The following is a 21589-nucleotide window of genomic DNA, read 5'->3' as shown; positions in this document are numbered from 1 at the left end:
CACACACTATATACACTAAACAATATATACACACTCACATACAATATACACGTGCTAGGCACTAAACCATATATACAGTACATACACATGGACTCTACACTATACACGCTACTTTCACTATACAGATATTTGGCACTTAATTTCATATACACTACATGAACATTGACACTACACACCCTACATACAATATAAAAATATCATGCAGTGCTCATTGCATACACGCGGTCATTACACATCCAGCATATACTATTCGGGTACATTACACACACTGTTTACAGTATACACTATAGGGGTACATTGCAAACTTACCAGTTTCACATTCTCCGTCCTACTTTATGGTGCTCGAGTGTAAAACCTCAATCATGTGACTAATATTTCAAAAGGTCTAGGTGCCACTTTTTCTTACAATGTTTTGGCGAAATTCCATGAAAAATGCTGGAAATTCTTGCAAAACCACTGATCACCATAGCAGAACTGCAGTGATTTTGCAGATAATAGGCTGAAAATCACAGCAAAACCGTAATGTGTTTAAACCATGTCCTCGTGGAGGACTCTTAACGCCTTCATGATTGGAGCTTTTTTCGTTTTTGCGTTTTAATTTATTGCTTCCCTTCTTCCCAGAGCCATAACTTTTTTATTTTCCATCAATATGGCCGTGTGAGGGCTTGTTTTTTTGTGGGACTAGTTGTACTTTTGAACGACACCATTGGTTTTATCATGTCGTGTACTGCAAAATGGGAAAAAATTTCCAAGTGCAGTTAAATTGCAAGGAAAGTGCAATCCCACACTGGTTTTTGTTTGGCTTTTTTACTATGTTCACTAAATGCTAAACCTGACCTGCAGTTATGATTCTCCAGGTCATTACGTGTTGATAGACACCAAACATATCTAGGTTCTTTTTTATCTAAGTGGTGAAAAAAAAATTCCAAACTTTGTAAAAAAAATAATAAATTGCGCCATTTTCCGATACCCGTAGCATCTCCATTCATTGTGATCTCGAGTTGGATGAGGGTATATTTTTCCAAGTTGGTGCAGATATGATCTTTTGATCGCCTGTTATTGCATTTTAATGCAATGTCACGGCAACCAAAAAAAGTAATTCTGGAGTTTTTACTTTTTTCCCCGCTACGCCGTTTAGCGATCAGGTTAATTATTTTTTTTTTAATTGAGCAGGCGATTCTGAACTTGGTGATACCAAATATGTGTATATTTGATTTTTTTATTGTTTTATTTTGAATGGGGCGAAAGGGGGTGATTTGAACTTCTATATTTTTAAAAAATTTTTAAATATTTTTAAAAACATTTTTTTTCACTTTTGGCATGCTTCAATAGCCTCCATGGGAGGCTAGAAGCTGGCATAGTCTGATCGGCTCTGCTACATAGGAGCAATGGACGATGATCTGAACACCTGTATGTAGCAGAATACCTCACTTGCTATGAGCTGTAATGTGCCGGGAAAGATATGGGCTTACCACCGCAGCCCACATCAAAGGGAGGGAGTCCGATGTGGGCGTACTATTACGCCCAATGTCGGAAAGGGGTTAAAGACGACGTTTCACCAAATTTTTCATGTTGAACTGGACACATCAGGTGGAATAACGCATCATTTTTTGTTTTTTTCCCTCCTCTCCATTGCGAAGGTATAAAGCAGCCAAATATTTGTCACCTAATTAGTTTACTTTAAGTCAAAGTGAGTGTTATTAGACAGTTTTCACTGGGGCTGCGTGCTTCTGCTTCCTGTATAATGTTGACCAATTGTAAGCAGGCAGCAACATAAAATTGCCGAAGAAAATGTGATCATGTCATCAAGGACAGATGACCTGAGTCCACAGGTCCTACCAACTGCCGATACATTACACAGCACAGAATAATTCTGTTAACTCCAATTTAATATTGAAAAAAAAAGTTTTTTTATTCTGCTCTATAGCCATTTTATATTGTATCCAGTTCAACATGAAACAAATTGGTGAAAGGTCCTCTTTAAAGGGATTTTCTGACCTCACAAAGCTGATAATTTGTTGTTAGGATAGGTAATCAATATCAGATTGGAGGAGGTCTGAAATCCAGCACGTTTTCTGAGCAAATATTATCGTCTCTGACTGCATGTACACAGTATATGTGGCTGGAACCGAACAGCTCTGTACACTGTAAGGTGGCTGCTGTCGAGAATATGTATTTTCTGCACTTCTGGTTACTACTCACCAGGGTAGTCATATGTAGGAATCTCCTCTTTACACCATTCATCACCCCACACATATGTCTCTGTAGTATTAATATGGGTCATATCTTCACCCTGAAACAAATATTGTAAAAGTCACAGAGAGATGGAGAAGTCACATCTATGATCAGCTCTAATCCTGGCACCGTTCTCATTACACAAGTATAAAACATATAATACTGGTGGATAAAACAAGACTGAGCACAAGATCTTCACAGCCGTCTACACATCATTGGGGAGATCTCATGACACCTTCTCTCCATCTACCTGATCATCCTGAGGAACATCGAGATCTTCTTGTTTACAGTCCTGTGGAAGAAGTGGACTGGGACATCTCTCTGGTGTTGTCTTCTTACTGGATAGATCTGGAGGAAACACATACAGGGACTGAATTCATTCTTTACATACAGATAATTATAGGCAGTGTGTATTTAGTCCTGTCTGTTACCTGGTGATGTGAGGGGCTGGGGATCCTCCATCATGACTTCCTCGTACAGATCTTTGTGTTCTTCTAAATACTCCCACTCCTCCATGGAGAAATAGACAGCGACATCCTGACACCTTATTGGAACCTGACACATACAATGATACTGTCACTGCCCTGTTCCCTTCATAGCGTTACTGTATAATGTCCCAGCAGTGTCACCTCTCCAGTCAGCAGCTCAATCATCTTGTAGGTGAGTTCTAGGATCTTCTGGTCATTGATGTCCTCATCTATCTTGCGGTGAGGTGGAGGCCCCGTGATTGGGCTCAGGGGTCTTTCCCATCCCTCAGACATAGAGGCCTGACAGCGCTCACTAGAGGTCTTCTTCACTACTGTGTAATCCTGGTTATGGAGAGACACATTATTAAATTTCACTACAGACATTTCCAGAGTCCTCACCTCTCCAGTTCTGTCCATCTGTTATTCCCATAGATAAGAATGATGTAATGTGACGTCATCAGAATCTCTCACCTCTCCAGTAAGCCGGAAGAGAATCTCTAAGGTGAGGTGTAACATCCTCTCCGCCATCTTGACCTTGTCCCTATCCATCCTTGATGGGTCAATAAGGAAAATTCTCTTACATAGAAGATCTCCACTGAGAGGATCCGATATTGTAGGGACCTAAGATGAGCCGATATAACATGATAAAGAAAGCAGTGTAATAATACAATTACTAGAGATATTGGGGTACATGGTGGTAGAAAGCAATGTCTTTATACTAATTAGGACAGATATAATATACTGATGACATCATGAAATCCTCTTGTAGCATTTTCATGTATAAATGTTATAAAATGTGGAAGGAATTATTCAGGGCTCCCACACAGATGACATATTCCTAGATAGGTTATTAACAGGAGATTGGTCAATGTCTGACTTCCGGCACCACCACTGTTCAGCTGATATCTGCACCGGCAGTGGTCAGATGTAAGCAATATATGGAGAGGAGCACAGCAGCCCCGTATATTGTTTTGTGGCCTCACTTTCTTAATAAATGACATTTAAGAGCCGCTATTGAAAACTACAAATCGTAAAGGAAAAAATAATCACCGCATACAACTATATCAGAGGATGAAGTCACTGCTCGGTACTGAAGGTGTTAAGGGTCCCTCTCCAACACCTACCTCCACCCGCAAAGCCCCACACCACATATATGGCTGCTCTGTGTGCACAGGACCTGTGATGAGGTCACAGGAGGGGAGGAGTCAGGAGTCACATGGTGAGGAGGAGTACCTAAGCATTTTCTGGGAGAAAGACTGACAGAATTTTTCCATTTTTCTTTTCTGAGGAAAACCAAACCAATTTCAATTGTTGGGACTCTAACCTTATATGTTTCTCCTGGGCTGAAAACCTACAAGTTTAAGAGTAGGTAGGATCCAGCTCTAATTAAAACGTCCTAAGGCCTCTTTCATACTTGCGTCGTGTGACGTACGTCGCAATCCATCGTTTTGGGCAAAAAACGGATCCTGCAAATGTGCTCGCAGGATGCGTTTTTTGCCCATTGACTTGTATTGCCGACGTCGCGTCCCTCGTGCACTGGATCCGCCGTGTTTTGGCGGACCGTCAGCATGAAAAAACGTTCAAGGGAACATTTTTCGTACGTCGGATCCGCCATTTCTGACCGCGCATGCGTGGCCGGACCTCCGCCCCCTCCTCCCCGGACTTCAGCATGGGCAGAGGATGCGTTGAAAAACTGCATCCGCTGCCCACGTCGTGCATAATTTTCACAACGTGCGTCGGTACGGTGAGCCGATGCATAGCAACGGACCCGTACCGACGCAAGTGTGAAAGAGGCCTTAGGCTGATGGGAAGATGCTCAGTTAGAAGGAGTGTATTACAAATATCAAAAAGACTGACCAGCATGTCCAAACAGAAAACAAGTTAGAACAGGTGCAAGTCATGACAACTATTCATTATAACTAGTGATGAGCGAGTATACTCATTGCTCGGGTTTTCCAGAGCACGCTCGGGTGGTTTCCGAGTATTTGTGACTGCTCGGAGATTTAGTTTTCCTTGCCGCAGCTGCATGATTTAGGCTGTTGGACAGCTTGATTGCATGTGAGGATTCCCCAGCAGCCCCCACATGTACTCAGGCTGTCTAGCAGCCATAAATCATGAAGCTACGTCAACAAAAACAAAATCTCCGAGCGTGCTCGGGAAAACCCGAGCAATGAGTATACTCGCTCATCATTAATTACCGTATAACCAATTAAATATAGCAGCACTCTGAAATGCTATAATAGGCAAACATTGAATATATGAAATTGGAACTGCATTACTGCTATAGAAAATATACTGCTCAAAAATATAAAGGGAACATTAAAATCCCACATGCTAGATATCACTGAGTGAAATATTCCAAGTTGCAAATCTTTATTCATTGCATAGTGGAATGCATTGAGAACAATAAAACCTAAAAATAATCAAGGTAAATCAAATTAGTATCCCACCGAGTTCTGGATTTGGAATGATGCTCAAAATGAAAGTGCAAAATCAAATTACACGCTGATCCAACTTCAGTGGAAATGCCTCAAGACTAGAGATGAGGAGCTAACATCATCAGCTCCCTCCTTATTCGGCAAGTTAGAGTGTTTACCGAAGAAGTTGCATCGGGAACCCAGATACCTGAAGTGTTCCCGATAATCAGCAGTTCCGAGCCACAGCTGCATGTGTCACGAGTCGACTGTGTTACAGTTACAACACATGCATTGATAGCCTGTTTGTTGTGACTCTCACTCAGCCTCGATACATGCATCTGCGGCTCAGAACACCTGATTATCGGGAGCGCTCCAGGTATCTGGGTTCCTGATGCAGCTTCTTTGGTAAACCCTATTGCCTGCCGAATAAGGAGGGAGCCGACGATGTTTGCTCATCTCTACTCAAGACAAGGAAATGATGCTTAGTAGTGTGTGTGGCTTCCATTTGGCTGTGTGACTTCCATAAAACAACTTAGCATGCTCCTGATGAGGCAGCACATGTTCGCCTGAAAAATCTCCTCCTAGACCTGAATTAAAGCATCAGTCAACTCCTGGACAATATGTGATGCACAGTTGGTGGATGGAATGAGACATGATGTCCCAGATGTGCACGATTTGATTCAGGTCTGGGGACTGGGCAGGCTAGTCCATAGCATCGATGCCTTCATCGTGAAGAAACTGCTGACAAACTTCAGCCACTTGAGGCCTAGCATTGTCATGCATCAGAAAGAACGCAGAGCCCATTACACCTGCATATGGTCTGACAGTGGGTCGGAGAATCTCATCACATAACCTAATGGCAGTCAGGGTAATTCTGGCTAGCACATGGAAGGCTGTGCGGCCTTCCAAAGAAATGCATCACCACACCAGCACTGACCCACTGCCAAACCGGTCATGATAGAAGATGTTGCAGGGAGCAGAACATCTTCCATGGTGTCTCCAGACTCTGTCATGTCTGTCACATGTGCTCAGTGTGATCCTGCATTCATCTGTGAAGCACACACCGCACCAATGTCTAGCCTGCCACTCTTGGTGTTCTCTGGCAAATGCCAATCGTACCACTCTCATTGAGTCTGTTTCTGGCATTTTGAGCAGACACATGGATGGTAGTTGTCTGTTGAAGGTCATTTTGCAGGGCTCTGGAACTGCCCATCCTGTTCCTCCTTGCACAAAGGAGAAGGTAGCAGTCCTGCTGCTGAGTTGTTTCCCTCCTACAAGCCCCTCCACGTCTCCTGATGTACTGGCCTGTCTCCTGGTGTCTGCTCCATGCTCTGGACACTATGCTGATAGACACAGCTACCCTTTATGCCACTGCTCGCGTTGATGTGCCAACCTGGATGAGATGCACTACCTGAGCAACTTTTGTGGGTTGCTACTGTACCTCAAAGCTAAGAGCAATCACAAAATGCAAAAGTGACAAAAACAAGAGACAAAAAGGATCAGAACAGAGAAATTGTCTGTGGTCCCCGTGTACAGAACAATTTATTCATAGGGGTTGTTTTGCTAATTGCCGATCATTTCTACCTGCTATCTGTTCCATTTGCAACAACAGCAGAAGAAATTGATTCGCAATCAGTGGACAGGACGCAATAACTGAACAGGTTGATTTCAAAGAAGTGTGACTGACTTTGAGTTAAGCAACACAATGTATTTTTTGAGCAGTGTGTTAGGTGGTTCTGCAGTGGAAACGCAGTAAAAACGCATGTGCATTTTTTACCTGCAAGTCTATGGGGAAAATCTGCATAGAAAACTCAGCACACCAGAAAGAGAAATGGACATGTTGCAGATTTAAAACATGGACCGCAGGTCATTGCATGATGAGTAAGAAAAAAAAACCACTGGGCAGGAGATTTGTATAAATGCCATCCACTTTACTGAAACTGTAATGTGCTGCATTTTTGATGCCGCGAAAATACGCAATGGCAAAAACTCCCTCAAATTAAATGTTTTTTTAATCAAAACTGTATAACCTACTTACATTGCTGGAATCGGGGTTTCTGTCCCTGTATCATGATGCTCTCAGATGGGATAGCAAAAACCCGGTGACAGATTCCTTTTAATGTCATATCTAGTGATGAGTGAGTGTGCTCATTACTCGAGATTTTTGAGCATGCTCGGGTTATCTCTGAGTATTTTTGGCGTGCTCGCAACAGCTGCATGATTTGTGGCTGCTAGACAGCCTGAACACATGTGGGGATTCCCTATCAGGCAATTCCCACATGTATTCAGGCTGCTTATTACTGTGATTTTTTTCTACAACAGAGTATTTTTGACCTCACTGTGCTCTTTTGTGTCTTCAATTTTCTTGGTGGTGTGTGAACAGGTTCCTACAGACTTGTTCAATGTGCAAATAGCCCATGTGTTTCTGGTTCTATAATTGTTCTCTTGTTTCTACAAGACTAGGGAGTCCACCACTCCTTATGGGTCATTTGCATCAAAGCTGTTCCATCCAGCATGTCCACATGGATATTCCCTCTCCAAACCCTGCTTATACAGGTACTATACAGATGATCAGGTTTTTAAATACATCAGATAAGGATTAAATACATTAGTTAGGACTGCTCTATATGGGTATACCTTGACGATTGGTGGAGCAGCTTAGTATACATTTTTTTGCAAAACTAAAGTATCAACTAAATACCCTGTTTTTTCCATCTTTTGACTAGCACTTGCTTATTACTGTGATTTTTTTTTTTACAACAGAGTATTTTTGACCTCACTGTGCTCTTTTGTGCCTTCATGTATTCAGGCTGTCTAGCAGCTGCGGCGAAACAAACTAAATCTTCGTGCACGCCGAAATACTCAGAGATCACCCGAGCATGCTCGGAAATCTCGAGTAACGAGCATACTTGCTCATCACTAATCATATCTAAAAACTAAATAATGTTTAAAATAAAATAGAAAAATTCTAATAAAATAAATTCTAAACAGAAGAATTTAAGTTTGAAAGGCTATATTATTCAATATGAAGAGGAAAAACAAACTTAATGTTCCAGCTCCTAGTGGTAAAATAACAAAATTTTTTCCATGATATTAAAAATGTAACATGCTCCTGGACCACACTATGGCACACATGAGGACAAAGAGCGACGCGTTTCGATCACTGTAGTGATCTTTATCAAAGCTTCATATTGTTAAGTCTCATTAGGAAGGAGTTCCGTGCACTTTCCAAGTATCAGTGAGCTGGCTTTTTCTTTTTTTATTTTATTTATTAATCAATGTACACAATTGCATATGAAGAAATATATTGTAAACCATGACTGACAAAAAAGAACATAAAAGCTTTTCTTATATTCTGAGTTAAAAAAATAAACTCAAACATTTCGATGATCCGCATTAGTTACTAAAAGCTCTGTTGCAGAAGAAGGCAGGAGAGTTGAGCTCTGCTAAAAACAGCTACAAATGATACAGAAGTACACAGATAGCTGTACTAATGTAAATAGTAATAGCTGAAACCAGCCAAGTAGAGTACGGTACAGAATCATAAGGGAATTCTACACTCAGATAAGGCAGATCTTGCAGCAGTACACAGGAGAGGGAGGGGTCTGAAGCACTGAGAAGCAGGGTGCTACTCTAAAGTGTAGTTTTATTAAGGTACCGTCACACTAAAGCGACGCTGCAGCGATACAGACAACGATGTCGATCGCTGCAGCGTCGCTGTTTGGTCGCTGGAGAGCTGTCACACACGCCGATTCAGCGATGTCAGCGGGAGATCAGCGACAAAATAAAGTCCTGATCTTTCCCCAGCGACCAACGATCTCCCAGCAGGGGCCTGATCGTTGGTCGCTGTCACACATAACGATTTCGTTAACGATATCGTTGCTAAGTCACAAAAAGCAACGATATCGTTAACGATATCGTTATGTGTGACGGTACCTTTAGTGTAAGAACAGGACAGCCTATTTAGCTATGTGAAGCTAGATGCACAGACGGTTGGATAGATGGAAAAATAGACAAAAGGGAATACCTACAGAAACCACTGATTGACTAAGCCACTGCACGACCAGCTCTACCATCGCATACTGTATCCTCACCCATCCCTTGTAGATTGTGAGCCCTCACGGGCAGGGTCCTATCTCCTCCTGTACCATTGTGACTTGTATTGTTTAAGATTACTGTACTTGTTTTTATTATGTATACCCCTCCTCACATGTAACGCGCCATGGAGTAAATGGTGCCATAATAATAAATAATAAGGAAGAAACATTATGTTGGGCTTAGTTTACATATGCTGTGCTATGTGAAACAAATTGCAATTTAGGGAAAATCCTTTAACCAACATTTACTGTTCTAAATTGCTTTCTTCTTGATGACGTGACTGTATTTTAACTATAACTGTTGCATTATTTTAATCAGATCATTTTTATTACCCATTTGCAACATTTTTATAAACATATAGAAAGAGGCAAACACCCCCCATTCCCTTGCACCCTTCTCAGTAAAGGAGTCCGGAATGTTCTTGATGAATATTTATAGTCCAGCTTCACTGAACATTAGCAATCGGGGGTCAGTAATTTTTAGTCGTGACCCACAACCCTTGACAAAAATATCCAGAAGTCTATTACACAGAAGTCATAGGATATAACAGATTTTAAGGCAACATATATACCTTGAAAGTAATAGGGCAAATACATTATATGACTAAAGAACGACATTATTCCAGTGCAAACATCCTTTCACATATATTTGATCGCATATCAGGAGAATTTATTCAGGAACCTGATATCTTTTCAAATTTATGTAATTTATTTTAGAAATATCATTTTCTATTCTGAATATTTTATTTAGCCCTTACCTTGCCTCTGTGACTGGTAGTGTCTGTATCCAGTGGGATGCAATATGCTTTCTGGAGTGAAATAGCATATCTCCCTGAATTGGGTTGTACTGCATTTCATCTTCTAACAGACTCCAGATGCAAGGTTTAGTTTCTGCTTGTCAATTAATAATATATATCCTATTTATAATGACAATTCTTTTCCAAAAATGCCTGTATATGGGCACTTCTATACCATGTGTAATTTTATACAAAATTTTTGGCAGTTAACATCAGAACGAATCACTACATTTTAAAGAAATGTCAGCATGTTTTATTTCCCATGTATAAGTTATGATTGTCTCTGCACTTCACATACATGTAATGTTGGCGGTGAAGGGGTGATCCTGGAATTACGGTAGATTTTTTTTTGGCTATGAGACTAAGTACGTACCAGCAGGTAGTTTCTACTTACCTGCCTGTTAGGCCCTGCAATTATCTGTTACAGCTCAGGGGGCGATTCTCCAGATTCATTTGACCTCAAGTCAACAAAGTAGCTCATTCTCTTTCGATTTGCTCTGTTGAAAGGGTTTCAGTGCCGATGTCATGCTGATTAACGGCCAGCTCCCCGCAGTTAGGCAGTGAATCACTGTCAACAGAAAGGAAGAGAAGCTGCTCTGTCAGAGTAACGTCATCAGAAGCATCATCGGCAGGTGTGGTCCTTGACTACTCTTAGCTGGAACAGATAATAACCGGGTAGAACAGGCAGGTAGCTAGCAACTACCTGCTGGTAAGTTCTTGACCTCGAGGCCAAAAAAATCAAATTCCTGGATAACCCATTTAATTATAAGGGCCTACGTCCTTCTGCCATTTTTTTTTTAGCTCATATTAAAAATTGTATTAGATACGAGTGATGTAAGGCACTTCATATAGAGGATATTGAAACTCTGGATGCCTCCTTTGAGGTTTCAGAAGATGTGATTTGTGGGCAAAACAGGTTAAACATTCTGTGCATAAAAAAGTTTTCACCGCTTGTGAATTTTCCAATGTCTACAAAGTGTCTAAATTCTACAGCGTCTAAAAAGAATAATTTTATTAATAAAACATTTACCACATTATTCACAAGATAAGCCCCCTGTGTAACTTTTCTTATGGTTACAAAATATATCTGGTTAAAATATTTTTATTTTGAATATGAAAATGACATTGCTCATGTGTGAATTCTCTGATGTTTAACAAGACTTGATTTACCATGATATTGTTTCCCACATTCTGCACATGAATATTGCTTTGATCCTGTGTGAATTCTCTGATGTGTAACAAGGCCCCATTTCTGAATAAAACATTTCCCACATTCTGAACACAAAAACGGCTTCTCTCCTGTGTGAATTCTCTGATGTGTAATAAGATTCCATTTCTTCTTAAAACATTTTCCACATTCTGAACATGAAAATGGCTTCACCCCTGTGTGAGTTTTCTGATGAGTAAGAAGACATGATTTCTGCTTAAAACATTTTCCACATTCTGAACACGAATATGGCTTCTCTCCTGTATGAACTCTCTGATGCGAAACAAGACACGATTTCTGATTGAAATTTTTGCCACATTCTGAACATGAAAACGGCTTTGCACCTGTGTGAATTCTCTGATGTATAAAGAGATTTGATTTCTGTCTAAAATATTTCCCACATTCTGAACATGAAAATGGCTTTATCCCTTTGTGACTTTTCTCATGTTTAGTAAGATTTTCTTTTCGGTTAAAACACTTCCCACATTCAGAACATGAAAATGGCTTAACTCCTGTGTGAATTATTTGATGTTTTACAAGAAATGATTTAGCCGTAAAAAGTGTTCCACATTCTGAGCAAGAAAACGGCTTTGACCCTGTGTGAATCGGTTGATGTTTAACAAGATATGATTTCTCCCTAAAACATTTCCCACATTCTGAACATGAAAATGGTTTTTCACCTGAGTGGATTCTGTGATGTGAAAAAAGATTTGATTTTTCTCTAAAACATTTCCCACATTCTTTACATGAAAATAGCTTCTCCCCTGTATGAATTCTCTGATGCTTAAGAAGTATTGATTTCTGATTAAAACATTTTCCACATTCTAAACACGAAAATGTATTTACTCCAGTGTGAATATTTTGATGTTTAAGAAGTGATGATTTAGCGGTAAAAAGTGCCCCACAATCTGAACATGAATATGGCTTCTCCCCTGTGTGAATTCTTTGATGTCTAACAAGATCTGATTTCTCTCTAAAACATTTTCCACATTCTGAACATGAAAATGGCTTTGTTCCTGTGTGAATTCTTTGATGTCGTACAAGATCTGATTTCTCTCTAAAACATTTTTCACATTCTGAACATGAAAACGGCTTTATTTCTGTGTGAGTGCGCTGATGTCTGACAAGAAAGGATTTCTCTTTAAAACATTTTCCACATTCTGCACAAGAAAATGTCTTCTTCCCTGTGTGACCTCTTTGATTTAGAACATTTCTTCTGTGACATTTATTTTTCTTAACATTCCGTGATGAATCAAAAGATAGAACCTGTTCAAAATGATCAGATGATAGATCTTTGCTGTGATGGGCTATATTTGGAATTATGTCATGCTGTTCACATGTATCTTGAGGGATACCACAATCATCTGCTTTACAATCTAAAGATATCCAATGTACTTCTGAGCTCCTGGGACAGTCATCTGCAAAGAATAAAATGGATTTTTATTATTTTTCATTTACCAAAATGTATACTGATATTAAAAATGTCTATGCAAAATACAATGTGTGCAATGTGTGCAGCAGTTTTCTTTTTTCTTTTTAACAGTAGACCCTTAAAATTAGCATTTTACAACGTTCTGTTTGAGCTGTAGATTTTCTTTTCTGAAGCAAATATTTAATAAACTGTGAAGGGCTGCACTACGTTTTGTACTCTGTTGACTGAGGGTAACCAGTGCAATGACTGGCACAAGGTGGGGGCATAGGTGTAGCAGCTGGATGGAAATAGGACCCTGGCTGTGGCACTCAGGATGGATAATAGAGGAGAACATATGGCAAGAGGGAGGTCGATTAGTAGAGAGTTGCTCTATTCAAGACAAGAATGAATGGGGTGACAGGAATAGTTTTTGCAGTTTCAAAAGTGAAAAAGGTTGGATACTGGAGATGTTTATAATATGCAGGTGTGACATGAGCAAATGTGCGATTAGATACAGGAAGTAAAGGAAAGTTGCACTGCTGTGAAGTTATGGTTGAACTACCCAAGGCAATTAAAATATCGGGTACAGGTAGGATAGTAAAAGGAGGAAATACTAAAAGCTCTGTTTTGGAGGGAGTCCGTATAGAGGGAGGGCATGATGTTAGAGACAGTGGACAATCCCTAGTATTTTGTATTAAGGTGGGGTGATAACAGGAGAAGATATGTATAAATGGGGATCATCAGCATACAGTTAGGGCCAGAAATATTTGGACAGTGACACAAGTTTTGTTATTTTAGCTGTTTACAAAAACATGTTCAGAAATAAAATTATATATGTAATATGGGCTGAAAGTGCACACTCCCAGCTGCAATATGATAGTTTCCTCATCCAAATCGGAGAAAGGGTTTAGGAATCATAGCTCTGTAATGCATAGCGTCCTCTTTTTCAAGGGACCAAAAGTAATTGGACAATGGACTCTAAGGGCTGCAATTAACTCTGAAGGCGTCTCCCTCATTAACCTGTAATCAATGAAGTAGTTAAAAGGTCAGGGGTGGATTCCAGGTGTGTGGTTTTGCATTTGGAAGCTGTTGCTGTGAGCAGACAACATGCGGTCAAAGGAACTCTCAATTGAGGTGAAGCAGAACATCCTGAGGCTGAAAAAAAAGAAAAAATCCATCAGAGAGATAGCAGACATGCTTGGAGTAGCAAAATCAACAGTTGGGTACATTCTGAGAAAAAAGGAATTGACTGGTGAGCTTGGGAACTCAAAAAGGCCTGGGCGTCCACGGATGACAACAGTGGTGGATGATCGCCGCATACTTAATTTGGTGAAGAAGAACCCGTTCACAACATCAACTGAAGTCCAGAACACTCTCAGTGAAGGATGAATTCTGAAGTGTACCGGGATATACTTTCAGCCCAGATTCAGCCAAATGCTGCAAAGTTGATTGGACGGTGCTTCATAGTACAGATGGACAATGACCCCAAGCATACAGCCAAAGCTACCCAGGAGTTCATGAGTGCCAAAAAGTGGAACATTCTGCAATGGCCAAGTCAATCTCCAGATCTAAACCCAATTGAGCATGCATTTCACTTGCTCAAATCCAGACTTAAGACGGAAAGACCCACAAACAAGCAAGACCTGAAGGCTGCGGCTGTAAAGGCCTGGCAAAGCATTAAGAAGGAGGAAACCCAGCGTTTGGTGATGTCCATGGGTTCCAGACTTAAGGCAGTGATTGCCTCCAAAGGATTTGCAACAAAATATTGAAAATAAAAATATTTTGTTTGGGTTATGTTTATTTGTCCAATTACTTTTGACCTCCTAAAATGTTGAGTGTTTGTAAAGAAATGTGTACAATTCCTACATTTTCTATCAGATATTTTTGTTCAACCCTTCAAATTAAACGTTACAATCTGCACTTGAATTCTGTTGTAGAGGTTTCATTTCAAATCCAATGTGGTGGCATGCAGAGCCCAACTCGCGAAAATTGTGTCACTGTCCAAATATTTCTGGCCCTAACTGTATATATAGTGCTGTAAACCAAATCTACTGGTAGTTTGTCCAATAAGGGTAGTGTTTACAGAGAAGACAAGGGGACCCAAGACTGGACCCTGAGAAACCCCAACAGTAAGGTAAAGAGGAGATGAAGAAGAGCTGACAAATTATATAGAGAAGGAGGGTTCAGAAAGGTAGGAAAACCAAGCTAGTGTAGCATAGTGAGGAGGAGCTGGTGATCAACAGAAGAATCTACAGGGAGTAGTGACCATTTAGATTTAAATTACTGCAAAACTGAAAGCAAGGATTTATAATCTTATTACATAAGGCCTTTTGAATTTATCGATACACTCGGGTCCCTTACCGCAGTAACAGTCATGTTCTTGCTAGCACTGTCCGTGGCTGCTGCAGTAGTATCAGATGCTGATGAAGATGAAATCCACTTGATGTTCAAGGAAGGATAAGCTGTAAGCCTTCTTATACAAACTTCTGCAGTCTAGTGAGATTGTCCTCTTCAATATAAAGAAGAAACCCCACTGAATCTGTCATCCAACTTTAGAGGTTGGATGGATATAAATATTATCAGATTTTAATTAATTGTTGGTTATCAGTTTGAAAAAATAACGGCTGAGCAGTTGGGTTATTTATTGCTGCTATTTATTATGACAAGGAGAGGTGAGAGGATCTTTTGAAGTTCGAATTTGACAAATTTTCCCCCAAAATTTGATTCCCAGGAAAAAAAATTTGCTTGAATCTCAATCCTGGAAAGCTTGCAATTACAAACCCACTAACCATAAGAGCATTTACTTTACAAGTGACAGAGAGAGGACCTTGCTAACCAAAGAGTTTACTCTCTACAGAAGTTTGTATGTTCTCCCCCTGTTTGCGTGGGTTTCCTCGGATACTCCAGTTTCCTCCCACACCCTAAAACATACTGATAAGGAATTTAGATTGTGTGCCCCCAATGAGGGCAGTGCTGATAATGTTTGTAAAGTGCTGTTGAATTAATGGAGCTATATACAGTAAGTGTGTAAAATAAACAAGTAGTAAAGAAGTATTATATATATATATATATATATATATATGCACACACACACACACACTCACACACACAGGTGCTTCTCACAAAATTACAATATCATCAAAAAGCTAAATTTATTTCAGTTCTTCAATAGAAAATGTGAAACTCATATTATATAGAGTCAATACAAACAGAATGATTTATTTAAAGTGTTTATTTCTGTTAATGTTGAGGATTATGGCTTACAGCCAATGAAAACCCAAAAGCCATTATCTCAGTAAATTAGAATAATTAACAAAAAACACTGCAAAGGCTTCCTAAGTGTTTAAAATGGCCCCTTAGTCTTTTTCAGTAGCTCCACAATCATGGGGAATACTGCTGACTTGACAGATGTCCAGAAGGCAGTCATTGACACACTCCACAAAGAGGGTAAGCCACAAAAGGTCATTGCTACAGAAGCTGGCTGTTCACAAAGGGCTGTATCCAAGCATATTAATGGAAAGTTGTGTATAAGCAACTGGGATAACCGCTGCCTTGAAAGGACTGTCATGAAAAGCATATTCAAAAATTTGGGGAAGATTCACAAGGAGTGGACTGCTACTGGAGTCATTGCTTCAAGAGCCACCACACACAGACATATCCAGGACATGGGCTATAGTGTCGCAATCCTTGTGTGAAGTCACTCATGACCAATAGACAACGCCAGAAGGGTCTAACCTGGGCCAAGGAGGAAAAGAACTAGACTGTTGCTCAGTGGTCCAAGGTGTTTTCAGATGAAAGTAAATTTTGCATTTCATTTGGAAATCAAGGTCCCAGAGTCTGGAGGAAGAGTGGAGAGGCCACAGTCCAAGCTGCTTGAGGTCTAGTATGAAGTTTCCTCAAACAGTGATGGTTTGGGGAGCCAAGTCATCTGCTGGTGTAGGTTCACTGTATTTTACCAAGACCAAAGTCAACACAGCTGTCTACCCGGAAATTTTAGAGCACTTCATGCTTCCCTCTGCCGACAAGCTTTTTGGAGATGGAAATTTTATTATCCAGCAAGACTTGGCACCTGTCCACACTGTCAAAAGTACCACTACCTGGTTTAAAAATAACAGAATCACTGTGCTTGATTGGCCAGCAAACTTGCACCAAACAAAGCAGACTAGCTGAAGGCTGCTATCAAAGCAACCTGGGCTTCCGAAACCCCTCAGCAATGCCACAGGCTGATTGCATCCATGCCATGCCGCATTGATGCAGTAACTGATGCAAAAGGAGCCCTGACCAAGTATTGAGTGCATTTACTGAACATACATTTAAGTAGGCCAACATTTCGGATGCTAAAATCATTTTTCAAGCTGGTGTTATAAAGTATTCTAATTTACTGAGATAATGACTTTTGGGTTTTCATTGACTGAAAGCCATAATCATCAACATTAACAAAAATAAACAGTTGAAATAGATCACTCTGTGTGTAATGACTTTATATAATATAATAGTTTCACTTTTTGCATTGAAGAATTGAAATAAATTAACTTTTTGATGATATTCTAATTTTGTGAAAACATCTGTATATATGTTCATGGGATGAATCTGACTTTTCTATAATTTGGTGGATACTACTCACCTGGGTAGTCATATGTAGGAATCTCATCTTTGCACAACTCATCACCCCTCACATCTGTCTCTGTAGTATTAATATGGGTAAAATCTTCACCCTGAATCAAATATTGAAAAGGTCACAGACAGATGGAGAACTCATATCTGCGATCAGCTCTAATCCTGCCATCTCCTCCATTTTCATTACACAAGTATAAAACATATAATACTGTTGGATAAAACAAGACAGAGCAAAAAACCTTCACAGACATCTACACATCACAGAGGAGATTTCATGACACCTTCTCTCCATCTACCTGGTGATCCTGAGGTTCTTCTTGCTTACAATCCTGTTGAAGAAGAGGACTGGGACATCTCTCTGGTGTTGTCCTCTTACTGGATAGATCTGAAGGAAACACATACAGGGACTGAATTCATTCTTTACGTACAGATAATTATAGGCCGTGTGTATTTAGTTCTGTCTATTACCTGGTGATGTGAGGGGCTGGGGATCCTCCATCATGACGTCCTTGTACAGATCTTTGTTTTCTTCTAAATACTCCCACTCCTCCATGGAGAAATAGACGGCGACATCCTGACACCTTATAGGAACCTGACACATACAATAATACCGTCATCCCCCCAATACCTTCATAGCATTACTGTGTAATATCCCAGCATTCCCAGCAGTGTCACCTCTCCAGTCAGCAGCGCAGTCATCTTGTAGGCGAGTTCTAGGATCTTCTGTTCATTGATATCCTCATGTTTCAGGGTGTGAGGTGGAGGCCCTGTGATTGGGCTCAGTGGTCTTCCCCATCCCTCATACACAGGGGCCTGACAGCGCTCACTAGATGTCTTCTTCACTAATGTGTAATCCTGGTTATGGAGAGATACATTAATAAATCTCACTACAGACATTTCCAGAGTCCTCACCTCTCCAGTTCTGTCCATCTGTTATTCCCATAGAATGATGTAATGTGAGGACATCAATCTCTCACCTCTCCAGTAAGTTGGAAGAGAATCTCTAAGGTGAGATGTAATATCCTCTCTGCCATCTTGTCACTGTTCTTTTCCATAACTGACTGGTTAATTAGAAAAATTTTCTTTGATAGAAGATTTCCACTGAGCAGATCCGAAATTGCAGAGACCTGAATGGGAAGAAGATGTAACATCATAAAGATCCCAAATGATAATACAGCTATTGGAGATATTGGAGTACACAGTAGGGATCTGGGTTATGGCTTTATACTTTTTAGCACAGATATAAAGTACGGAGTATATAACATACTCATAAAGAAATATAATAAAAGATTATCCAGAACTCACATACTGATGAAGTACCTCTAGCATAGCTCCCAACCGTCCCGGATACAGCGAGACAGTCCCGATTATGAGACTCTCCCCCGGCCGGGATCTACTTGTCCTGCACTGCAGTGAGAAATAGCCACCATGCCCCCTCTGGTTACAGGCCATGCCCCCTCCAGCTTTTGACTACATCCCCTCTGTTTCCTTTTCCTACCTATGAACCTCACATGTGAGCAGTCATCCTGCAGAGCGCGCGCCGCATTCAATGCTTGTGTCCTTGGTGAGTGAGGTAATTAAAATCAGCAGCCAGAGTGCTGTGTGACTGCACCAGAGGAGACAAGTGATGATAAACCTGTGTCTGCTCCTCAAGGTCCCTGTGTGCCTGCAGTAGACACAGCCATGAAGAAGCAGATACAAGGACTCAGAGGAAGTAGGACGAAACACGACAAATCATATAGGTCGTGCCCGGCCAACCGCGACCAATCAGCGAAAGGCAGTCCGGCGGCGAATTGGTGCGGCCTATCAGCAATATTGGCACGGACTTTAACCCCCACTCACAGCGCGACGTACATACATACATACATATTCTAGAATACCAAATGTGTTAGAATCGGGCCACCATCTAGTTTAACTATAACCAGTAATGTTATTTGTATCAAGGAAATCATCCAGCCCTTTTTTTAGAAGCTGTTAAAGTGTCTGCCATTATTACTTCTTGCGGTCGGGCATTCCAGAGTCTGACTGCTCTAACTGTGAAGAACTCTTTCCTATTTAGCTGCAGGATTCTCCTTCTTCCACCAGTAACGAGTGCCCCCTAGTCCTCAGTATGGTCTTTGGAAGGAATGAGTCATGTGCCAGTATTTTGTACTGGCCACACATATATTTTTGCATGTAAATGAGATCTCCTCTGAGACGTCTTAAAATGTTTAAATTGCTCAGATGTAGATGTACTTCTTTTTTGTGTTAAACTAGTTATATCAGGTTATGAATTTAGATTTTTGCCTTGTTGAATGATCCCTGTAATATCTTATCAGATGGCAGAGTGAATCTCAACATTAGAATTATTAAAAGGCTTGTGTGTTTTTTTGGTGGCTTAGACACTTTGTGCTGTCTGGCCACAGCTTTAGTAGTATCCAAATTTGTGAGGTGAACTTAAAAGTGCAATCGACCATGCTTTTGCGCATGCCTCTGAAAGGTGGACACTACTAAGGGTGCAGACAGACGGACGTATTTCTCGTGCGAGGATTGCATTGCAGTGTATGGACTGGCCAGGTACCTCTCCTGATCTGAGCGTGACAGTGTGATGTATATTTATGCAGCTGTCAGGTCAGGAGTGTCGACGGATCCCCCATGAGAAGTATGGCCATCTGTCTGCACCCCAAAAATGGAGGTCAGACAAAACACAAAGTGACTCCATCTGCCTCGTTAAGGTCAACAGCCTATCATGGATTGTGCTATTATACAGTTTTTCAGGTCTGATGGAGCAACTGACGTATGACAAAAACACAATATGGACATAAACTTAACTTTGACAGTGCACTCTCTAAGGGCAAAATCGCACAAATAATAATAATGTGCTGTTGGTTAAATGGGGCAATTAAAGTGTTATCCAGGACTTTTGTATTTTTCTTATTAGGGGCTAAGAATTTACTGGCAGGTAGTTGCTAACTATTGGGGGCGTGGCCTAAAAAGTGCCATGGCGTGCTCTGCGTGACGCAAACTTTATATCCCTTTACCTTCCTTAACAGTTGGGAGATATGCAGATGTCATATAGTGTAGTTACAGAAAGATGTGAACCTTCTGCCGGTTCCGACTGTGAATGAACAAAGAATTAATCCACAGGTGTCAACTAGGGATGAGCAGAACTCATAGATGGGTGACCAAAAGCTGGTTGGTGACACCGGAAGGAAAGAGATTCGCAGCCTCTAGTTCAGCCACCAGGTACCACTGGTCTCGATTCTGGACCGGAGTCCTGTGAATCCACCCATTAATCTCTAGTCCTAACCTTCCCAGATACAGCGGACAGTCTCGGATTTGTGTTTACGCTCTGCAGTCTCGGGCATCTGCTGAATTTTCCTCATTGCCACTGCCTCTCTGACAACTCCTCCTGCCGAGGTAGAAATAAATGGTACATGGGTGTGGATTGTGGGGCCAAGGGTAATCACGCATACCGCAGACTTTGTCCCTCTTTCTGTTCTTCAAAAGTTGGGAGGTCTGCCTCTAGATCGGTCAATGTGGCGACATCACATTTAATCTGAATTATCCAGACATATTATTTCAGTAGGCCCAGGGACATGAGGGTTCATGTGAGAATGACTGTTGACCCTTATATGTCATTGAATTATTATTCACTGGCTGCATTTGTTGAATGGCTGCTGATTTGCTCTTTCATCTGTCCTAGTATTGCAGTCCTAGTATTGTTCTACTATCTTTGGGAAACAAAGGCACAATGTTTGAATGTTTATTAATATGTCGATGACCCATTGGTGCTCTGCAAAATGGAGGACAATATATGCATGTTGTTTGAACTCTCCATCATTGAGGGATGGCCTCCTTCCACCTTCCCCCAAGCCTGTGGTGGAATGACTGAATGAGAAGTTGTGGCCTGTATTCAGAGAGTCTACATTACAGTAGCCATGGCATCATGGCTCCAACTGAAGAAATACAGAGCTGCCTAATTGAGCATCACTGAACCCTTAAAGACGTTTAGAGAATCCAGGTTGGGACAATCAAGTAACCTGGCCTCATACATCAATGGACTGTCAGCTTCATAAGCTTGTCGTTACCTCCACACTGTGGGGGCCCGCCAAAAGAGGTGAGCCACTAGTGAGGGTACTCAGTCCTGGAATCAGCTCTAATCCCAGCGAGTCAGCGGAAGTATTGGGTATTAGGTGGGACTGTTCTGTATGCTACTGTCTGTTGGTGGTTCAATAAATAATTGCCAAACTGTTTTACCCTCACTCTGTGTTTTGTTCTGTCCATGGGGAGAGAGACAGCCGGGCCCCATGACCCCCATGCACCCACTGACCCCCATGTCTCCGCAATCAACATGAATTC

General features: G+C 40.9%; 1 protein-coding gene and 1 pseudogene across 1 annotated transcript in view; both read right to left on the bottom strand.

The window, feature by feature from the left end:
• The window catches only part of LOC138666557 (zinc finger protein 850-like), a 141290-nt pseudogene extending 137416 nt beyond the window's left edge, over positions 1–3874 (bottom strand).
• Positions 3875–8824: 4950 nt separating this feature from the next.
• The window catches only part of LOC138666556 (zinc finger protein 850-like), a 57344-nt gene continuing 44579 nt past the window's right edge, over positions 8825–21589 (bottom strand). Inside the window, exons 12-17 of the mRNA XM_069754763.1 lie at positions 18226–18375; positions 17924–18103; positions 17717–17840; positions 17545–17633; positions 17256–17346; positions 8825–12638 (exon numbers count right to left, since the gene is read on the bottom strand). Of these exons, the coding sequence (XP_069610864.1) occupies positions 11143–12638; positions 17256–17346; positions 17545–17633; positions 17717–17840; positions 17924–18103; positions 18226–18375 (2130 nt within the window). The 3' untranslated portion in view covers positions 8825–11142. The remainder of the gene's footprint in view (positions 12639–17255; positions 17347–17544; positions 17634–17716; positions 17841–17923; positions 18104–18225; positions 18376–21589) is intronic.

This window comes from Ranitomeya imitator, chromosome 2, assembly GCF_032444005.1.
Source record: "Ranitomeya imitator isolate aRanImi1 chromosome 2, aRanImi1.pri, whole genome shotgun sequence".
Lineage (NCBI taxonomy): Eukaryota > Metazoa > Chordata > Amphibia > Anura > Dendrobatidae > Ranitomeya > Ranitomeya imitator.
This window is presented reverse-complemented; position numbering and strand designations above follow the sequence as displayed.